An 18,485-nucleotide genomic window follows, 5' to 3' on the forward strand; every position below is an offset into this window, starting at 1 on the left:
TCGTGGTCTAACAAAAGCCCAGCACCGTCTTAAAGTGGAGCAGATTTCATTTGCCTCCATCTTTTATACAAAGACATGGCCAAAGAAAGGCAATTCTTAAGGACAAATCGCAGCAATGAGTCCAAAAGCTGTGGTCTCCATCGGGAACACTTCCACATGAATAACAACAACGCTGAAAACAAAAGTGGCCAAAGACAGCAGGATGGAGCCTGCCCTCCAGCCCCTCTTGTCTATTAGGCTTTCATAGTTTTGGCGCTTCATTATGTGTGCCATAGACACAGCTGTTTTGAAGAATAAACCTTCTCAACTTTTGTGATGCCAAAGCACAGAACCAGCATATCCCACGCGACGCCTTGCTTGGGTAAGGAGACTGAGTGCCCCTGTGGGACAGGGCGATGGCTCTTGCTGTCTGCCTCTCCCCCACCAAGGCAGCCGTTTTGTGTTTGTTAGAGTATTACAGCGGAAGAAAGCGTAATGAATGAGGAAACAAACACAGAAAACAAGTGGTCAGGAAGGAGCACAAGGAGTTGACAGACTTTCTTTGGTGCAAGTTTGCTTTAAAATCATCCTATTTAAACCTCATATTGGTTAAGGTTTGAACATCGTATTCGTTATATAATAGGTTTATTATATATCAGTACACTCCAGAAGAAGCAGAAGTAACCAATATGAGTATGACAAGAGGATACTGGTTTGAGATGAATGTAATTATAACTGAAGAGGAGAAACAAAAGAATGAGATGCAGGTAGGGAAATACAATAATACCTGAACTACAGGAATATGTCCATGCAACACAGCAAATGTCAGAGCTGTCCAATGGCGGGTCTCAGGGTGGACGGATGGGTATTTATGAGCAGTACTGACAACCTACAAACAAATTAAAGTTATTTTTTTAAAGAGCTATACGTAAGAAAATTCAACCTGCCTGAAAGCCAGGCATGTGAGGGAGTAGGTGAAATAGAAAACCTGGGAAAGGTGCTTTATAAAATGATTGGTTTCTTTTTTCCAGCAAAAAATTTTCTTAATGCTAAAACTGTTCATGCCGATTTGACAGCTTGAATAGCGTTCATACCAAATGAAGTCTTTTTACCAACTACTGTAGCTCCATCTAAACCACTGGCCACCAGATACTTTTGCACAAGGTCAAAACATCCACAGCTGTTTACAGCAGCACACACTAGGGAAGCAGGGATGGATCAGACGCTTATAGCTAAGGACTGCTCCCACTGTCTCCTCCAGACCATGTATTGACAGCCCCAGTGCTTGGAATTGCTTCCAGCCCAAAGAAATTCTTTCCACATAAATCAGTAGGACTTTTGTTGTTGACATCAAGAAAGACACATCCCAGTCCCTGCCCTAGAGTTTCCAGCAGTACTTCCAGGCTCCTCCTCTTCCACCAGAGGAAAAAAAGACGTCTGAGAACAGATGGGGCAGAGTGGCATTTCACAGATATTTTAAGAAAACTCCTTTTTACTTTTTTTCTCCTGTCTGAGTTGCGTTAGAACAAAGCAGGGTGGCTACAGTTGAAAGAGATGCAAACTATATCCTCAGGATAAAAAAAAATGGTATTTTTCACACTGCTCCTTCCATTTTCTGTTTTAGTGCCTGTTTCCTCTAATGGAGACATTGGGGAAGATGAATAACCACTCTCTACTTCAGGTTCCCCGTCCTAAAGTCAGGGATATTAATATTGATGAGGTTCACAGAGATGGAACAATCTAATGAACATTTGCAATTTGAGCTTGCACACTCAGATGGAGTGTGACACTAAAATTCAAAACCTTATTATTGGTCTTTGAAGGAGGACTAAAATCAGCGTAAAAGATGCACCATCTCTCTGCCTCATCAGCCAGCTCTGCTTTCCCTATCCTGCCTGAGGTAGTTTTATCCATGTAGGGGAGTGGGGCCAGCAGCCTAATGCTTGGTTGCATTAGCAGATTGCATTTCCAAGTGCCACATGCAGCATTTTGCTAGAAGCATACGACCGAGCCCTCAGTCCCAAGAATGAGGGATGAGGACAAAATCTGAAGAGCCTGTGCAGATCCCACAGCTTGTGAGAGGAGCGGATCTGCACCAGCACCTGGCTGCATTGCTCAGATTTGCCAAAGAGGGAGGTCAAAGTGCCTTTCTCTCTTGTGCAGCCCTGGAGGGACCAGTGCACCGTGAGCCCTGGTGCAACAGAAGTGTGCAGGCGCCTGGGTTTGCTTAGAAGGAAAAGGATCAAGCAGTTTGAGCCTTTGGATTTAGGCTGGGAAGCAAGAGCAGCAGAGGTTGAGAATGGCCATCACAGTTCAGTGAGACACGTGTCCAGCTCGTCCTCCTCCAGCATGGATTCCCACTGCTGTTTGGGGCAGCCCACAGCAAGCAGCAAAGAAAATGAAGTCATTTTAACTCCTTTGCTCCTTTTTTTTTTTTTTTTTTTTTTTTTCTTTCTTTTGGGGGGGGCTGGGGTCAGAATTCTTTTCAGTTGACATGGTGTTTGCAAAAGACCTGTGGCTCACAGGGCTTCTAAAGCCTCAGTTGAGATTTGCTGAGCAGCTACAGGTCCCACTGACTCCCGAGTGAATTGCAGCTTCTCAGAACATCTGGAAATGAGTCCATTTTCACTAAAGATGGGCAATCAGAAAGGGAGGTACCCAGCATTTGAGGCTACTTTTAGAAACACATATATATATATAACTGATTTGCAAAAAGAAATAGGGAAAATGATGCAGGCACCTGACAGAGTATTTATTTTCGTTCATGGCTGATTTGCCTTTTTTTGCCGTAATTGCCCAATTTGCACAGTTGGTTGTGGTGTGCACAAATCATCTTCTAATTGCACACCATAATTATTCACAGTTCTTGTCCCAAAGTGTTTTCATTTGATTTCAGAGCAAACACTCTACAGAAATGAATCAGGGAGGCTCGAATCCTCACTGGAGCTGCACTTTCAGATGTCAGCAGTTTCAGGACGACAAAACTCTTTGCATTTGCATTTGGTTCAAGTCTGGAAGATTACTGGCACAACTGGGAGGACTGGGCTTTCTGCTCCTGATGAAAGCCAAGTAATGCCCTTCCACCTGTGAGCCACAGACTCAGAGCAGCAGGAGAGATCAGTCCCATGTCCATTCAGTCTTTGATCTGTCTATCGAGAGTGCTAACAAGGGCTCGAGTATTCAATTATTGCCAGCTCTGAGGGTGGCTTACTTGAATCTTGTGAGGGAAGGGGTGACAGTGACTTCCTTAAGAAACTGAACTGAAATCATCAGATGATTTCACATAAGCCACCGATCAGCAATCAGATAGTAATGACTATCAGTCTTGTGCAGGTGACATCTATTTCTACTTTTAAATTAAATTTTTAAAAGTGCAAAATGCCTGGCTGAAAGCAGTAACTGCAATCTATCAGCTCGCTCAAATCCAAACAGAACAGATGGAACACAGATAAGTGAAGCAGACAGCTTAATTTACTCATGACCTCCACAAATTGAAACTGGAACCATTAACAAATAATTATTGTATGGATTTTCAAACGGCTCTTTAAAATGTACATACCTGCATTGCACGGAGCTGGACCACAATCTGTTTGGTGGACAGATTGTGTAAGTTTATGATGTGCATTCATCAAAGAGACGTTTATGTTCTGGAAGCTTTAAGCTCCTCATCCAACAGTTTTCAGCCCAAAGCATTTCATAAAACAGAACACTGGAACTTACACTGCGCTTCTGTGCTGGGGATGCTTAGGCAGAACATCCCAAGGCATAGAAATGCTCAAGGTTTGGCAGGCTATCAGATGGGTATTTCTTTTACCCTCTTGATTTTAACTCAGCTGAGATTCAGGGAATCCTTCCAATACCATCAGAGCTGTGCTCCATGGCTAGTGCTAATGCCTGTATTCATTTGCAGTGTGCAAACACAACTAAATCAGTATTACCTGTGGGGAAAGCCCGATGACTTGCCCCTTTCTGTGCAGTGAATCCCAATGTTAACCTAATGCAGTCTGATTTCACTATTCATTTCAAGTGGTGCTGTCCCAGACAAGACAATTTTCTTTTATTTTTAATTCTTGGGATTTTCCTTCTGCTACTGTTTCAGGAGGCAGTTTAAGATGTGAACAAATAACAGAACAAAGATACAACCAACAAAAAGTCCTCACCTCAGCATTCAGATCTGCTCCAGCATCTAGCAGCATCTGCACCATAGCCTCATCACCCCTGACACAAGCATACATCAGTGGAGTCATGCCCTAGTCATTTTTTGGAGTTAAAAAACAAAGGAATTGACAAATTTAACACAAAACTCTTTTCATTTAAAAAAAAAAAATAATTAAGTATATATCATCAAGACTAACAGTATGTATTTAATGACATCCATTATCTCTGTTACAGACATGCCTCTCAGACTAACAAAAGCAAACCATTTAGTAAAATCTCCATTTTCACCGTCACTTTGGTTTTTTTATTTTGTTTACACATTATCCTTGTCATTCTTAGCCCAGCTACTGAAATCCGGCTTGTGAGCTTCACCTCCGTGTTCATGTACTAAACTTAGCGTTTTTGTCCTTGGGGCCCCAGCAGAGAAATGTTTTTATCAGAACAACCATATTTTCACTGATAGTTTAAAAAGACAATAAGTCTATTCCGTTTTCTATGATCACTGTTTCTTAAAATCTAACTTTTAAAATAACCACCAGAGCCATTTTAAACATCCAAAGCTCTTCTTATGACAGGGCAGATTTGGGCGGTATTTTCCATGTAGGATAAAAGGGAATGGAGATGCTAAAGCTTTGCACAGCACTCCCTGGTAAACAAAAACTTAATTTTAAATGAAATGCTAGACAGCATTGTTGCAAGGAAAACACAGCCCTGTCTGGAGGAAAACTAGATTAACTGACCCTTCACTACCAAACCACCACAACGCAATTTGTATTAATCTGATGTACCTGCTGCGCCTGATCACCATTTCCCTTAAGATAAATATTATTGTAGCTGTGGTAATGAGTCTAGATGAAACCATGAAGAAATCATTAAATCTACCATAAATTATAACAGAAAAAGCCGCTTATTGAATACAGTAGGGGGTGTTGATCAACAGTCACTGGTTGTTTTGCAGTAAATTTACCGCAGCGTGCGGCTACTTCTGATGCCTGTTTGTAGCCTATCTCGAAGTCGCCTGGTAAATTTGCTGTCAGATGGCAGCAGGCTCACTGTTTAACCTGAGTGCTGCCATGAAGTGAAATTACTTTTAGAGGCACAGGGGATGCCCAGCATGGCCAGACACAGAGCCGTGCCACTCACTTCTGTTCCTAGCCAGAGCCCAGCACCACCATTCTTGCTGAGCTACCAATTTTCCCTGCTTGCATGCAGGGCTGAAAAGCAGTAGGTGCTTAGGTATGGAAGGATTGCCCTTGTAGAGAAAACATAAATTAAGGTTTGGCCCTGCAAGGTAGTGAGGGACCCCTTGAAAGTCATTGAGAACTTCACAGGATCAAACCCACTTTTGGAGATACAAAGAAAGGGAACAGGAATTTGGGGCCTCCTGCCATTATTAGCAAACAACTTCACCCCAGGCAAGGACAGGTTCGGGTGATTTGGAGATACTTGCAAAAAGAATTTGAAACAACTTCAGCTACAGTCAGTGACAGAACATTTCCTCTGGCAGTCAATAAACAGTAGCAGAGTAAACAAGACCACCAGAATTATCAAAAAGTTGTGCTTGGGCCTTGAAACACGGTGACTGGACAGTAGCTTAAAATTAAGTACCTGTTACTTAAGCTATTACTTCAAATTCTGTAAATGGTTTTATTCTAAAGTTAAATCAGGTGGTTAGCACATGACTTTGAAGTCCTTGTGCATGACCCAGCACTTGTGCAGCCAGAGCCAAGAGCCCCACAGCAATCACAGCAATGTGAAGGGGCTGCCTGTGTGCCACATGTGGTTTCTGGCCCTGCTGAGGCTGATGATGGACTTACCGTTGACTAAAAGAGGCCCTGAATGTCACATTGCTGTATCAGGATTTTAAAGAGTTAATGAGGTTTCCAAACTCCCCTCCTCTTGCGCTGTTGCCCCTGCTTCTTATGCTTCTGCCAGTCCCCAGGCTTGCTCTGCAGCTCAGCCCTGTGCTGTAGCATCTCTCAGCCCCCGTCTCTTTGCAGGTGGGAGGAATGGGTTTTTAATGAGCCCATCATTACTGCTCCGCACACACAGGAACACAGTAACAACATGAAAAATCAGCACCCAGGGCGTTTGGTTTTTGGTAAAATAAAAAATGACTCTTTTTCTTTCAGCCTTGTATCACTTAGGATTCTACCCTGCAAGATGTGGGATGTCTCGTCCAGGGAAGCATTTAAGTACTGGCTTAACTTTCACTCAAATGGGATGTAAGCATGTGTTCAGAGTTAAGCATATGATTAAGTACTTTGATGAATCAAGCCAGAGTGTTCCCAGGTTTCAGCCTGGAGGACAGAGGAAATATGCTGTGAAAAGTTTCCAGGTTCAGACTAACTTAAAATAATAATGATTTTTAGAAGTATGATGTATGAACCTTGGAATGGGCTCTCTCATACAACTTTTTTTCAGGGAGTACTGCTTTCTTCTAAAGCTTTTCTCAAAGAAATTCACAATATTGACCCAAACTGAAACTACTGAATGCAACATAACTCACATTCCTAGAGAAGCTTTCCTCTCAGATGACCTAAACCTACTTACAATCCAACTGTGACTTTCACTGGGGGCATCAGAAAATTCAGAAAACTCAATTTCAAAAGGAAGTGGTAATATCCAGGTCCATCATTACCCTCTTGGGAATGGGGAATGACCTCATGAGGATCACAGTCCAACTCTGCCAGCCACAGGGGCAGGTTTATCCCTGGACACAACCACTGGCCTCCTGGAGAAGCAACTCCAGAGAAATTTAGGCTCTTCAGCTGGTGGATGTTGGCAACACAGCTAATGGAGAGGTAACATTGCAGAGAGGCTTTCACGTCTAGAAGATCATTTCAAACAGGACTCAACTCAGGCAGACAGTGCCAGTGATTAACTTTTTCCTGACTGGGGACTGAGGGTTTATGTAATACGTGTTGCAAATCCCAGGGCAGTTTTCTCTGGAAAGGTGTTCACCTCAGAAAGTCCTGTCCCACACCACTGTTCAAGACATTAAAACCATTTTAAGTATTCAGATTAACTCTAAGCTGTCTCATGATCTCCTTCTGGCTTCACCCAGTTCACTTCTCTGCTAAGAATATTTCAGGGGATGCATTCGCCCTCATGCTGAGTTGCCTCAGTACCAAAGAATCAATACGACTTGAAATGACCAAACTTATCTTAGATATTCACCTGATGGTGCTTTAACTAAATGTGAAGTAATGCAGGGTAAACATTAAGGTCCTGCCTTTATTTAGCTGAAAGCTGGGGCTCATTTACTTCGATAAACAGAAAAAAACCCTCACTTTTCACGATTTTCTTTACATTTCTATCTTGTTACCTGTTCACTCATGCTGTTAATCCCATCCGGCCCCAGCAAGGATATGGCCTGTTTAACCAGATCCGTTCGGCCGCAGTTGAGCATTCGGAAACCCAGGTCTTGCTTGAACTTCGCTTCAGTGGCAACTGCATCCAGTTTCCGAGATGCACAAAAACAGTCGTCGATTCTGTGAACACGAGAAATAAACTCCCTCAGAGGACAGTCACAGGACAGACCTCGCTGTCCCTAGGAAAATAATACTTTGCCCTGTCTCTGAAGGATGTAGGTCATGCACACATTCATTCTCCTTTGACCTGTATGCTCAAGGGACGTGCTGAATGGGAAATGTTAATGCATACTAATGGAGATTGCCCTTGGTCTATCTTTCACGGGACAAGTCATATAATTTATTTTTATAAATGGGAAAAAAAAAGAGTTTTCACTGGATTTTTTTTCCCTATGGAAGCAACGCACAGCGCATTCTCACCACAAGTTCTCTCTCCGCATGGCGAGGTGATCCAGTCCCCCCAGTCTCTGAAAAGCTTCAGTGGCTTCAGTAAGCTTTGAACTAACATCAAATGGACGTATCACCATTGACAATACAACAAAGAGAAAACAACATCATTCCAAACGCCTTCAAGTATCTTACCAGCACAGCCCCAGTAACTGAGGGGCCTTTGTGGAGGAGAAAGCACGAGTCCCATGGACAAGCAGGGCACCGTGCAATCAGGGAGGAGAAAGCATTCTTGCAAGGTAATTGTGGCAAAATACCATGAATCCTCACTGGCTGTGCGTAACAGACAGAGTGTCATTCTGTTAAGGTCTTATTAGAAGGATCCCCAAACTGTAAGCTGCTCAAAATATCCATTTCCAATGGAAGAAGGGCTAGGAGTTATTTAGCCAAGACGTGAATCTACAGTTCTAGTGAGAGCAGGCAATTCAAATCCAATGATTATACAACCTGGTTTCATCTTATTAAAAGACAGTTTTGCTTTTCTTTCATGCTGAAGAGTGTCTGGGGTATAGGGTGGAGTCCAAATCCACAGTGCTTTTGGCATGAACTTGGATAAAGAACTGTTTAGAAAAACATTGCTTTCATTCTCCAACAACACTAGGTCAGAAAACAAGGGGCTACTTGTGAATGAAGAACAAAAATCAGGATCAAAAGTGAAAAAGGCAAATACACATCAAATATTTGTTTTCTAATTTGAATGTAAAAAAATGCAGCAAACCAAAAAATATACAAACAGCACATCATTATCATTTAGCTTTCTCCTTTAACGTGCTTTATCAAAGCTTTACAAAAATATGTGACACACTGCTTAATATTCAACAGCAATATGTGATGAATACACTGTTTATATAGAAGCAGTGGTATGTGGCAATAGCTGTCGTTCTTCCTCTTTCAGAGGAAGGAAAGTGAGACAGGAAATACAAAGGATTTTGATCAAAGCTTCTGCAGGGCTCAGTACCGAAATTGGCATCTGAGCTTAAGTTTGTTCTCTGCCTTGCTGGGCCACAACCAGACTGGAAATGATATCTTTTGTTCTTTCTAAATACTCAGTCTTGCTTTTGGCTGCTTAAAAGTTGATGCACTACAAATGCAAACAAAGTTTGGAGTACCATGATTGAGGGGAACAAGAACGATGCTGCATCACCACAGCACGCCACAAGATTAACACACGACACTCACACACAATGAACACCACCAGCAGTAACAGATTCTTAAAAGGTAAATGCCTGCAACAGAGATGAAGAAAGAAAACCATAAGCAGGCTGTTTGTTGCGCAGTTGTTTCTGAGCAAGTTTCAGGAACGAGCAAAAAGCAGCACAGATCTGCAGGGCTGAGCTCGATGACACGGAGATCCACAGGAGCGATTGCTGCTTTTACACATTCACACCGTGTGGCACATTTCTGGCACAAGAGCTACAGCAACATTTGGTACTTGCTACCCCCATAGCATGGGATGCTAAAGATCATCTGTGCCCTCCTTTAATGTACAACAGGGATAAGGCATACTCAGAAGTTAGATGTTGGGATTTTCAGTGCACAGAGGGAGGGGCTGGGCTTCCCAGCAGCAGCTGGCCATTTCCAGATGACTCTGGGCTGAAAACAAGGTGGTTCCTCAGTGAAGTGCAGCTATGGAAAGATCCAGACATCCTCTGAGGACTGCAGAGGTGTCTGCCACTATGAATCACTGCTTGTGTTAAGCCACTGCTTCATCATTTGTACGGAGGTATGTAACATAGACTCTGAATAAAATGGGTCAAACTCGGTGCTGGCAGGAACAGGCAGAGCTTCACTGACGTCAGCCAGGCTTGGTGCAAGCAGAACGCTAGTGATGATCTTCTCTTCACAAAAAAAACAACAAGATTTTGACCTGGGACGCAAACCCACACGTGGGAGGAAGGAGCAACAAGGACCTATTTTACCTATTCTGTAGGGGCTGCCCAGAGTTCTGCTCTGCTGTGGGTTCAGACATTACTTACTGCTGCTGCTCCGTGCGTTTGCTCCTCTCTGAGTTTGCTCTGGTCCCCTACGAGTACATCACTTCACCCACTTATAGCCAAGGACTCATTAGTTACTACTGATGCTGGATGTCAGCAAATTAGTACTCTTCAATCAGCTGGGGAGGATAATAGTCTTGGCCCAAGGCTACGGCTCTGGGATGCTACAGCTGCACAGGCACTGCAACAAAATCCAGATTCAGAGGAGGGTCTGAACTGCAAGGCTGGTGGGCAGCTCTGAAGGAATTGCCATCTAGACAAAGAACCACAAAGCAAGAAACCACATCTCAGTGCCTCTACCAGTGGTCTACACCTCCAAAAGGACACAGCATGAGACCCTGATTTATGGGACAAAGGGAACTATATGGTGGCAAAAACTGACATAGATCATTGCTGCTGCCACCATTATGTTGACTAATAAAATGGATAATGATCAAACTGGGGAGTTTAATAAAACAAGAGCGTGACGCAAGAGGAAAAAAATGGAAAACATTTCGGAAGAGAAAGTATAGCACCATTTTAAAAAGTCAGAGAGATGAGTGAGTTAAGGAAAAGGAGATTTAACATGTACAGATATAAAGCAGTGAAGAGACAGATCAAAAATGATCAGGAACTACAAGTACTGAATAGGAGAACACAGCATCACTTTTAAAACTGGAGAAAGCCACCTGGGAAGATGGTACGGCAGAAAGAATGAGCAGTCACATTTCAGAATGAAAATTTGGGGGGGGGAAGCATCAAAAATCAACCCTAAGCCAACACAGCACTGCATTTGCTCCTGAGTCCTCCTTACCAGTAACCTCATAATGCTGATTCCACCAGGATCACTCTATGAGTATAAGCAGGGGTCTCTGCCCCATGTTACACGATGTAAGTGGATGCTGTTCTACCACAGACTACGCAGAGAACTCACAAATACTAAAGGATGCAAGATAAAAGGAGGAAGGGAGGAAGCACCCTGGCCTGATGCACTCCGAATTCCCATCTTCGTAATGCAACGAATATACTGACAAGCTATGGAGAGGTGGGAAGAGGATAGGAAGAAGCCTGAAAAATAAGGCTGACGAGGGATGGTGAAGTCAGCTAAATGCACAGGGTCTCACTTCGGAGCTGTAAAGCTGTGCTTGCAAAGTAAGGGACACCAGCATCAGTGCAGCTGAAAAGGGCAACGCAAACAGAACTGGAAACCCCCCCGACTGCACAGTCAGTTCACAGCCCTTTTGCCAAAAAGTATTTGGGATCTTTCCAAACACACAGGACACTGACACCAGCTCGACAGCTGGACATCCCCTCCAAGGCCACATCAGCTTGCTGCCAGCTCTGCCCGCTGCCAGAGCTCTCACACGTTTGTCCTTTCCCCAAGTCCTCAGCCTGCAAAAAAGGATGCTTCTTCATCAGAAGGACAGAGCTGGCTGACGGGAGGAGCAGAAGATTGCAGGGGGCCACAGCTCTCTGTCCCCTTTTCCCTGGGGACAGTCTCAGGAGGGCAGGACGTCACGCCAGCCAGGGCTGCTCAATGTTGAAGTCTCTGACAGGTGACACAGTGGCAAAGGTAGGACTGCCCAGCATCTTTGGAGTTTTATATCCTCCCTCAAAAGGCTAAGCCCATTCTGGATTCCCACATTTAGCAGCCTGTGGAGCTGGGCAGGCTCCTTGGGACCACCACCACTGCACACCTGCTCAGACTTCCAACACTGAGAGGTTACATACATTGGGCTTGACTTAATGTGCACTGATCACAGGACTCAGTAGCAAAACCCATCCCGAAACTCAGGGTTTCAGTCACCCAACCTATAAACTCACTAACTGCTTCTTCCCAACCCTGAATCAAGCAAACGACTGCCTTTTCAGGTACGAGGGAAACCAGAAGCAAGTGAAATCCCGGTTTTATTTTTGTAGCTAAGCTGTGCGCATATTTTTTAACGTACGACTTTCTCCCGAACCTCTTTTAATTCCTCACGGATATTGCTTCCACAGCAGTTATCTTCAAGATCATTACAGAGTTACCACCGCACATAATTAACTTTACTGGGGCTTTATATGGGCAGCGCCATGGTAACATTAATTATTTGCCAATGGCCCCTGTCAAATTCTGCACGGTGACCATGGCACTCTCCCGCACTCCGAAATACTCAAACCTCTGAAAGGAGTCAAAGGCAATCTTCTTCATTTATAACGGCTCCGAACAGGAGAGCAAATTATTTTTATCTTTTCCCAAACTCGCGTTATGAAAACATAATGCGGCACTTCTGCAGCGATGGTGAAAGGCAAGTTTTTTTCATTGTCACTTGGACCGGCTAAGATAAGGTCTGTGCGGATCTTTAATAAGTTACTCACGGGCTGAATGCATTTGGGAAAACAGATGATTCAAAGACAAAGTGTTTCCATCGTAACTGGTATACGCAGCAGTTCTCTTATTACATAGCTTTTTAATTATTTGTTCTTTTGGAGGGGATTATTGCCAGAGTCAGTAGTGGACAATTAAAAAAATGCAACGCTCTGTAAATGTTATAAAAAGAAAAAAAAAAAAAGGCATGAACATCCTAATTATGTTCTAAGCTATACATGCCAGCATCTCAAGCTAATAGTTAATTTAAAAGAAATGGAAAGCAGAATGTGATGAGCAGCAGGACAAACACTTCCCTCAGCTGAAATGAACAGATCATCATCGTGATATCCAAGCACCAAAACCTTCTTTGTCCACCTGGGACTCAGTCATCAGCCCTTTCAATTAAAAGAATGATAATCTATTAATTAAGTCCGTTTCTTTAGCTCTGTGGAGTTTATTCACTATGCCTCTGTCCTAAATATGAATGAGGTCTCACGTCAGAAATTATAGTTCAGCTGGCTGCAAGTCTGGAAGGAGTCATATTTTAGCTAGCTATATGCATGTATTTGCAATGCTTAATTTCTTGGGGTCAGGGATCACGGTTTTGATCTGGGTACACACAGCCCACAGGACAAAAGGGTCCTGTTCCTCGCCTGGGGCTCTTCAGTGAGGCTACAGACACAAACAGCAGTAGCAGGAGCAGTAGCTGATTTGATTTAAATTTGTAAGCGCTCTTTTCCCAGTGACGTGCTCACGGGGAATATCATGTTAATATTAAAGGGACTCCAATATAAATACTATATTGAGACAATTATTTGAGTTTTCAGTTTGGAGAAAGTAAAACATAAGCACTAGCATGTTGATCAAACTGGTGAAGAGCGTTACATTTTAATACAGACATAAAGTATCCCTGGTTACTTTAACCAGGAGCCAAATTAGACAAGAAAATAAAACCACTCTGTATATTTATTAAACAGCTTCTTATTCCTGTCAAAGGCCTGACAATAAATTGGCTACAGATACTAGAAAACACATTTAAAAAGTGATGTAGCTATCAAAATCAAGACCCAAATCTATATTTCAAAACACTTTTAATATTACAGACACGCATAATATAGGGCAGGAACCATATTCAAAACTGAATCTGACTTCAGACTTTGAATAAGGCTAACGTATCAGGGGAAAATTTGAGTACAGATTCATCTTTCACTAATCTAAGGTTTCACTAATTACTGGAAGGCAATATGTTACCTGTATCCTGATGACTGCATTAAGGAACGTATATAGCATCAGAGCATTAGAAGCACTGCTGAACTTGCTTGCAATGGAAAAAAAATACAGAAAGGCTGTTTATCCTTAAGCTTGTAAAATACAAGTGAGTTCCGCCCTGGAAGTGAAGGAGAACATAAGGAGAAGTCCATCCCCTTCAATAATTTTTTTATTACTGCTGTCTTCAAGCAGCTGGTTGGCAAGACAGGTTGAGATTCACCTCAGGAAACCCATGCTCTATCTTTTAAGTAATAAAATTTCCTTCATCTACTGGCACCATCTGCCCCAAGGGACTGCTGGATTTTGTCAAGCAGCTTGTTTACAACCGCTTGCTGGTTTGGCATTTTTGTGCCTAATTATGGCAATAGACACGGTTGGTGTTAAAGGATTAGTGAAAATTTGTGGGAAGAACAAGGACATTCAAGGAGGTAGGCAAACACCACCCATTCCTACTTAACAGTGGCAGTATCTAATTAAATAGCAGATTTTCTTAGCAGTTTTCTACTCCCTCTCTCCAGAACCTCAGCCCTTCACCCTGTGAATTTTAAGAGAGTGAAGAACAGTAGAAATATTTTTGTGCCTTCAAACGTCTATTTATTAAATCTATTTATATTTTCATGCTCTAGTACAAACAGAGCATTTCCATAAATAAAACATTAAATGCAACCCTTCTTTCACTTGAAAGTAAGTAGAGTGTATGTGTGGTGTAGTATTAAGATGACATGGCAAATGGTGTAGGCTGCTCTGAAAGAAGAAAACTGCACCTCTTGACGTTGTGTTGCTGTGTCTTTCCCTTTCCAGTCTTCGGAAAACTCTCTACAGTGAGCCAAGGACATCCTCATGTTAAATTAGCTTCACTCTTGAGGTCAATAATCCTATTTTCCTAGAGAACCTTCATTAAGAGGGATGGTCCCAGACAGAAAAGCAGACTAGGTATTCCCGGTTCAAGGCTAATTGGAAATTAGGACTGATTTTCAATTAAAGACAGATTTTCAAAGGCATTCAGATACCGAAATTGCCTAGAGACCTTTCTGGATCAGAGCTGCAAATCCAACTCATAGCCCTGGGTGAGGTTGGGATGAGGCAGCCACTGTGGACACACATAAGACTGGAGTGTTAATAATCCCCATCCCTCCCTGCAGCAAGGCCTGGACCCATCTGCACTTTCAGCTTCAACTTGCTCATGACCGTTCATATCCACATATTCCCATGTCCCTTTAAACGGAGAGCATTTTTCCTTCTGTGGTGTTTACTCCCAATGTATTTATAGCAGGGAACAGCCCCCTGCTCCCATAGCAGTCACTCCGCTCAGCCAAATGAGCCCCAATCTTTCAGGCTTCCTCTACAACAAAATTTTGTCAGAACTCAGATCATGCTAGCCCATTTCTCTGCGCCTGGTCCAACGTGAATATTTTCGCGATGTGAAGACAATATTTGCTATTCCCCATCCCTTCCTGCCAGTTCCACCTACAGAGGCACCGGTATTTTCCTCTTCTCATGCACCCACAAATTGCATTTTCTTTTTTTTTCCCAGGCTAAGAAAACAACCATTTGGGTGGTTCACTGCCATTCTGTGAGGAAATACTTCACTACAGTCTTTACCAACCCATTTTCAACACTCAGCTCCCAATACAGTCTATTTTATGCTGTGTATCTTTTAAATGAGCTCTATGCGCTCGCCTTACAACTGTGGAGAAGTGCATTTCATCTCACTGCTCTTGTCCCAGCCCTCAAGGTCATCCACTCTTTCCTGGATGATTTCCCAAACTTCCTCTGTTTGGACAATGCCTCTCAGCACCATGGCATCAGCAAATTTTAACTTCATGAGCGCATTGCTAATATTTGTGCCAAAGCCCTTTCTGAAAATTAAAAAAGCACAGCTCTTATGATGGAGAGCTGAAGAACTCTGCTTTTAACCTCACTGCGGCCAACCCCACCCCTTGTCACCTCTCTTTAGGCCAACCCTTGCCCGTTTTTCCAGTCCCTGCACTAATCTCTAGCTCTCTGTCTTAACTCAAAGCTCCCTGCATGGACTGCATCACTCAACTCCAAAAAGATGAGATCTACTGAATTTCCTTGGGGTAGAAAATCAGTTATCTTATCACAAAGTTATTAGATTAGTCTGGCAAGCTCTATCTTTAGAAAATCTGTGTCACATTTTATCCCATTTTCCCCTCAACAACATGTCTTTAATTAGCCTTTGCTTCAAAACCCATTCTAAGGCCTCGCATATTATTGACGTTACACTAAGGGGCTGGAATTTTCCTTGGATCATTTCTCATCCTTTTCAAATATTGGGTGCTGCTATTATTAATCCTTAGAGTTACGGTACCACACTCTGGGCTTTGTCAAAAATATTTCTCTCTGACCTTCTGGTTTCATGAGGCAGCTCTTTCTCATCTCTGGGACAGAGGTTATCTGGTCACCCCAATTTGAGTGCATTAAGCCGCATAATTTGCTCTCTTTTTGATTACTGCTCTTCCATTTCCATAACCTTGTTGTTATTATTTAGTTTTCCTTTCTCCCCAGGATTTTCTTCCTGAAAACAGGAGCAAAGTATTCACATTCGGGTGATAGCATCTGTTAGCACTGATGCACACCTCCCCCGGTGCCTTCTCAAGGCCAGGACATAAACATACTGATTTCATCTCTGCACTCCAGGAAGAGAGGAGAAAAAAGGATACGACCATGGTTGGGAACAGAGACAGGACTCGGCCTCACAACTAGTCAGAGAAGAAAAGGGATATTTGCTGTGGTCACTCTGTGTGAGCCCAGCACCCTTGGGGAAGCCATCCATAACTCAGAAATGCTGCCTAAGCAAGCAATCAAGGTGGATCAAGTTATCATGGCTTAAACGTCTGCCACTCATCAGCTGAAGGGAAGACCAGACTCTGGGCCCTGAAGGACCAAAAGGAACATGTCAGAGGTGGCTCACGATGCTGAGCAGATGTCTTGGGATGCTGCCAGCTGCCAAGTTGCCCTTTGCAAATAGGCTCTGCCTTGCGTGAGGCTGCTCTCAACCAGCTCTGGGACAACTGGCAGCGATGCTCTCACCTCCAACGAAATTTGGCTAAACATTTGGGGAGCCCCGTAGGCTGCACATCAACATGGCATGGGGCAAGAAGACATCAGACACCTGCAGGGCTCACCCATGAGGAGCCTGATGCAAAAGTGCCATTGCCCATCACTGTCCTTTGGTTAAAATTGCCAAAATGGACTTCAGCCCTCTTTAAAGAAATGTCCTGGGCTCCTCTTGCCAAGACCTGCCTCCAGTGAAGCAGCTGTGGGCTGTGAGGGACAGCAATGAATGCTGCAGAAAGCAATCCTATTTCTCCAGTGTACAGAAGAAGACACAGACCTTTTCGTCTACGGACAAGAAGAAACTGTTCATCGAAACTAGTGAAGTTTGTGTCTCTTCCAAATGCCAGCAAGGAGCTTCACAGCCTTCCGAAGTGCTAGGCAAAGGGACAAATCCTCCAGGACTGCCATAATATATTACAAAAAGGAATAAAACCACTGACCCTGCTACAAAGCATGGCAGCCTTTGTGCTGAACAATACAGGATGCTTCTTCTTTGCTCTGTCTCTCTGCCTTCAGCCTCCAGTCCCCATATGTAGCCATCCATCAGCCATTCTCCCCAGCACATGTCTAACACCCTGGGTATTTTTTCCGAAACAAACATCCTGTGGATTGGAAGAAGGAAACCAGAGGCCTAGTGCTGGGGGCAGAACACCCACCTTCACTAGATTTATGCCAGCGCAGAGCTGCTTGGCACACAGCTCTCTGCCGACTTCGTCCAGCTGCCTCAGGTAGCACAACACGTCCTGGGAACAGGTGGGGTGTTATTTAAGTCTGGTCTCCCACCACGACAAAGCATATTTTGGACGCAACTTGGGCTTCGGTCTCGGCTAGCTGCTGTACAACCAGCAGTCGATCCATCTGTGAAACCCAGCTCCTTGCAAGAGGTAGAGACAACTGCTCTATTTAAAGCTCCCACTCCTGGGGGAAGGTGAACATTTAGATCCCTGCTCATTTGACAAGGCTGGGAAAGGGTAGAAACTTTCTGGCATGTCTGCTGCTGTAAAATGAAAAGAGATTAGGAAGGAGACAGACAGCTCCTGCCTGACTCCAGCCTCTACCCAGAGCAAAAACAGCTCCTCTTTCAGGAGATGAAAACATTGCAAGAAATTAAGGAGATGGATTTTTGAAGATCAGAAGAGGGGAGAAAGAGAGGAAGTATTGGAGTGAAAGGCAGGAAGGGAGCAGAGATGATTTACAAAGCCACATATCAGGAACCTCACTGCTGGAGTATGTGATTGTGCTGGGAAGTGTCACACAGCTCCGCTGGGAGACCTCCATGCTGTACTTCAGATAAGAAACCGAACATTTGTTTTTTATCTGAACTTCATAGCCTTTGAGATCCTGCCAGAGCTCTGCCTCTCTCCGTATGCGTATTTTTTCCAGTGTGGAAGCTGATTTTGCTTTATGCGTTTGCAATGACAGGTCGTGAATCAACACCACGGAATGATGCAATATCACAGCACAGGACACAGGCCATGGGATGTAACACATGGGGAATTTTTTGGTTTGGGTCCCTGCATTTAAGGGACTAAAAAAGAGTGCTAAGAAAAGCCTAGAAATTGAACTGGTTTCAAGGTTCCACTTATTAAGAAATATTTATCCGAGCCACAAAAATATATCAAGCTCACAGCACTTAAAATCCTTCAGCTGCCATCCATCCCACAGCTTATTTGAGAAGCCATCCCCTGTGAAGCTGTTGGGTCCCCCCCACACACACCCCGTGTTTGCACTTATGGAATTGGTGCTTGCTGGGGAGCTGGTGGCTGGGAACTCTTCCTCCCTCCCAGGGAGGCATGAAAGGCTGGAGCTCGGCTTAGTGGCACTGAGACACGGTCAGGGTCTGTACAGAATTCA

General features: G+C 43.7%; 1 protein-coding gene across 3 annotated transcripts in view; it reads right to left on the minus strand.

Annotated features, from left to right (window-relative positions):
• ABTB3 (ankyrin repeat and BTB domain containing 3) overlaps positions 1-18,485 on the minus strand; it is a 161,353-nt gene that overhangs the window by 27,478 nt on the left and 115,390 nt on the right. For 2 of the 3 annotated variants that reach the window (XM_027449883.3, XM_027449865.3), the window contains exons 5-7: positions 7,466-7,631; positions 4,140-4,229; positions 767-868 (exon numbers count right to left, since the gene is read on the minus strand). In XM_027449883.3, the coding sequence (XP_027305684.1) occupies positions 767-868; positions 4,140-4,229; positions 7,466-7,631 (358 nt within the window). The remainder of the gene's footprint in view (positions 1-766; positions 869-4,139; positions 4,230-7,465; positions 7,632-18,485) is intronic. The other variant, XM_072038274.1, reaches the window with a different exon arrangement.

Source organism: Anas platyrhynchos, chromosome 1 (assembly GCF_047663525.1).
Source record: "Anas platyrhynchos isolate ZD024472 breed Pekin duck chromosome 1, IASCAAS_PekinDuck_T2T, whole genome shotgun sequence".
Lineage (NCBI taxonomy): Eukaryota > Metazoa > Chordata > Aves > Anseriformes > Anatidae > Anas > Anas platyrhynchos.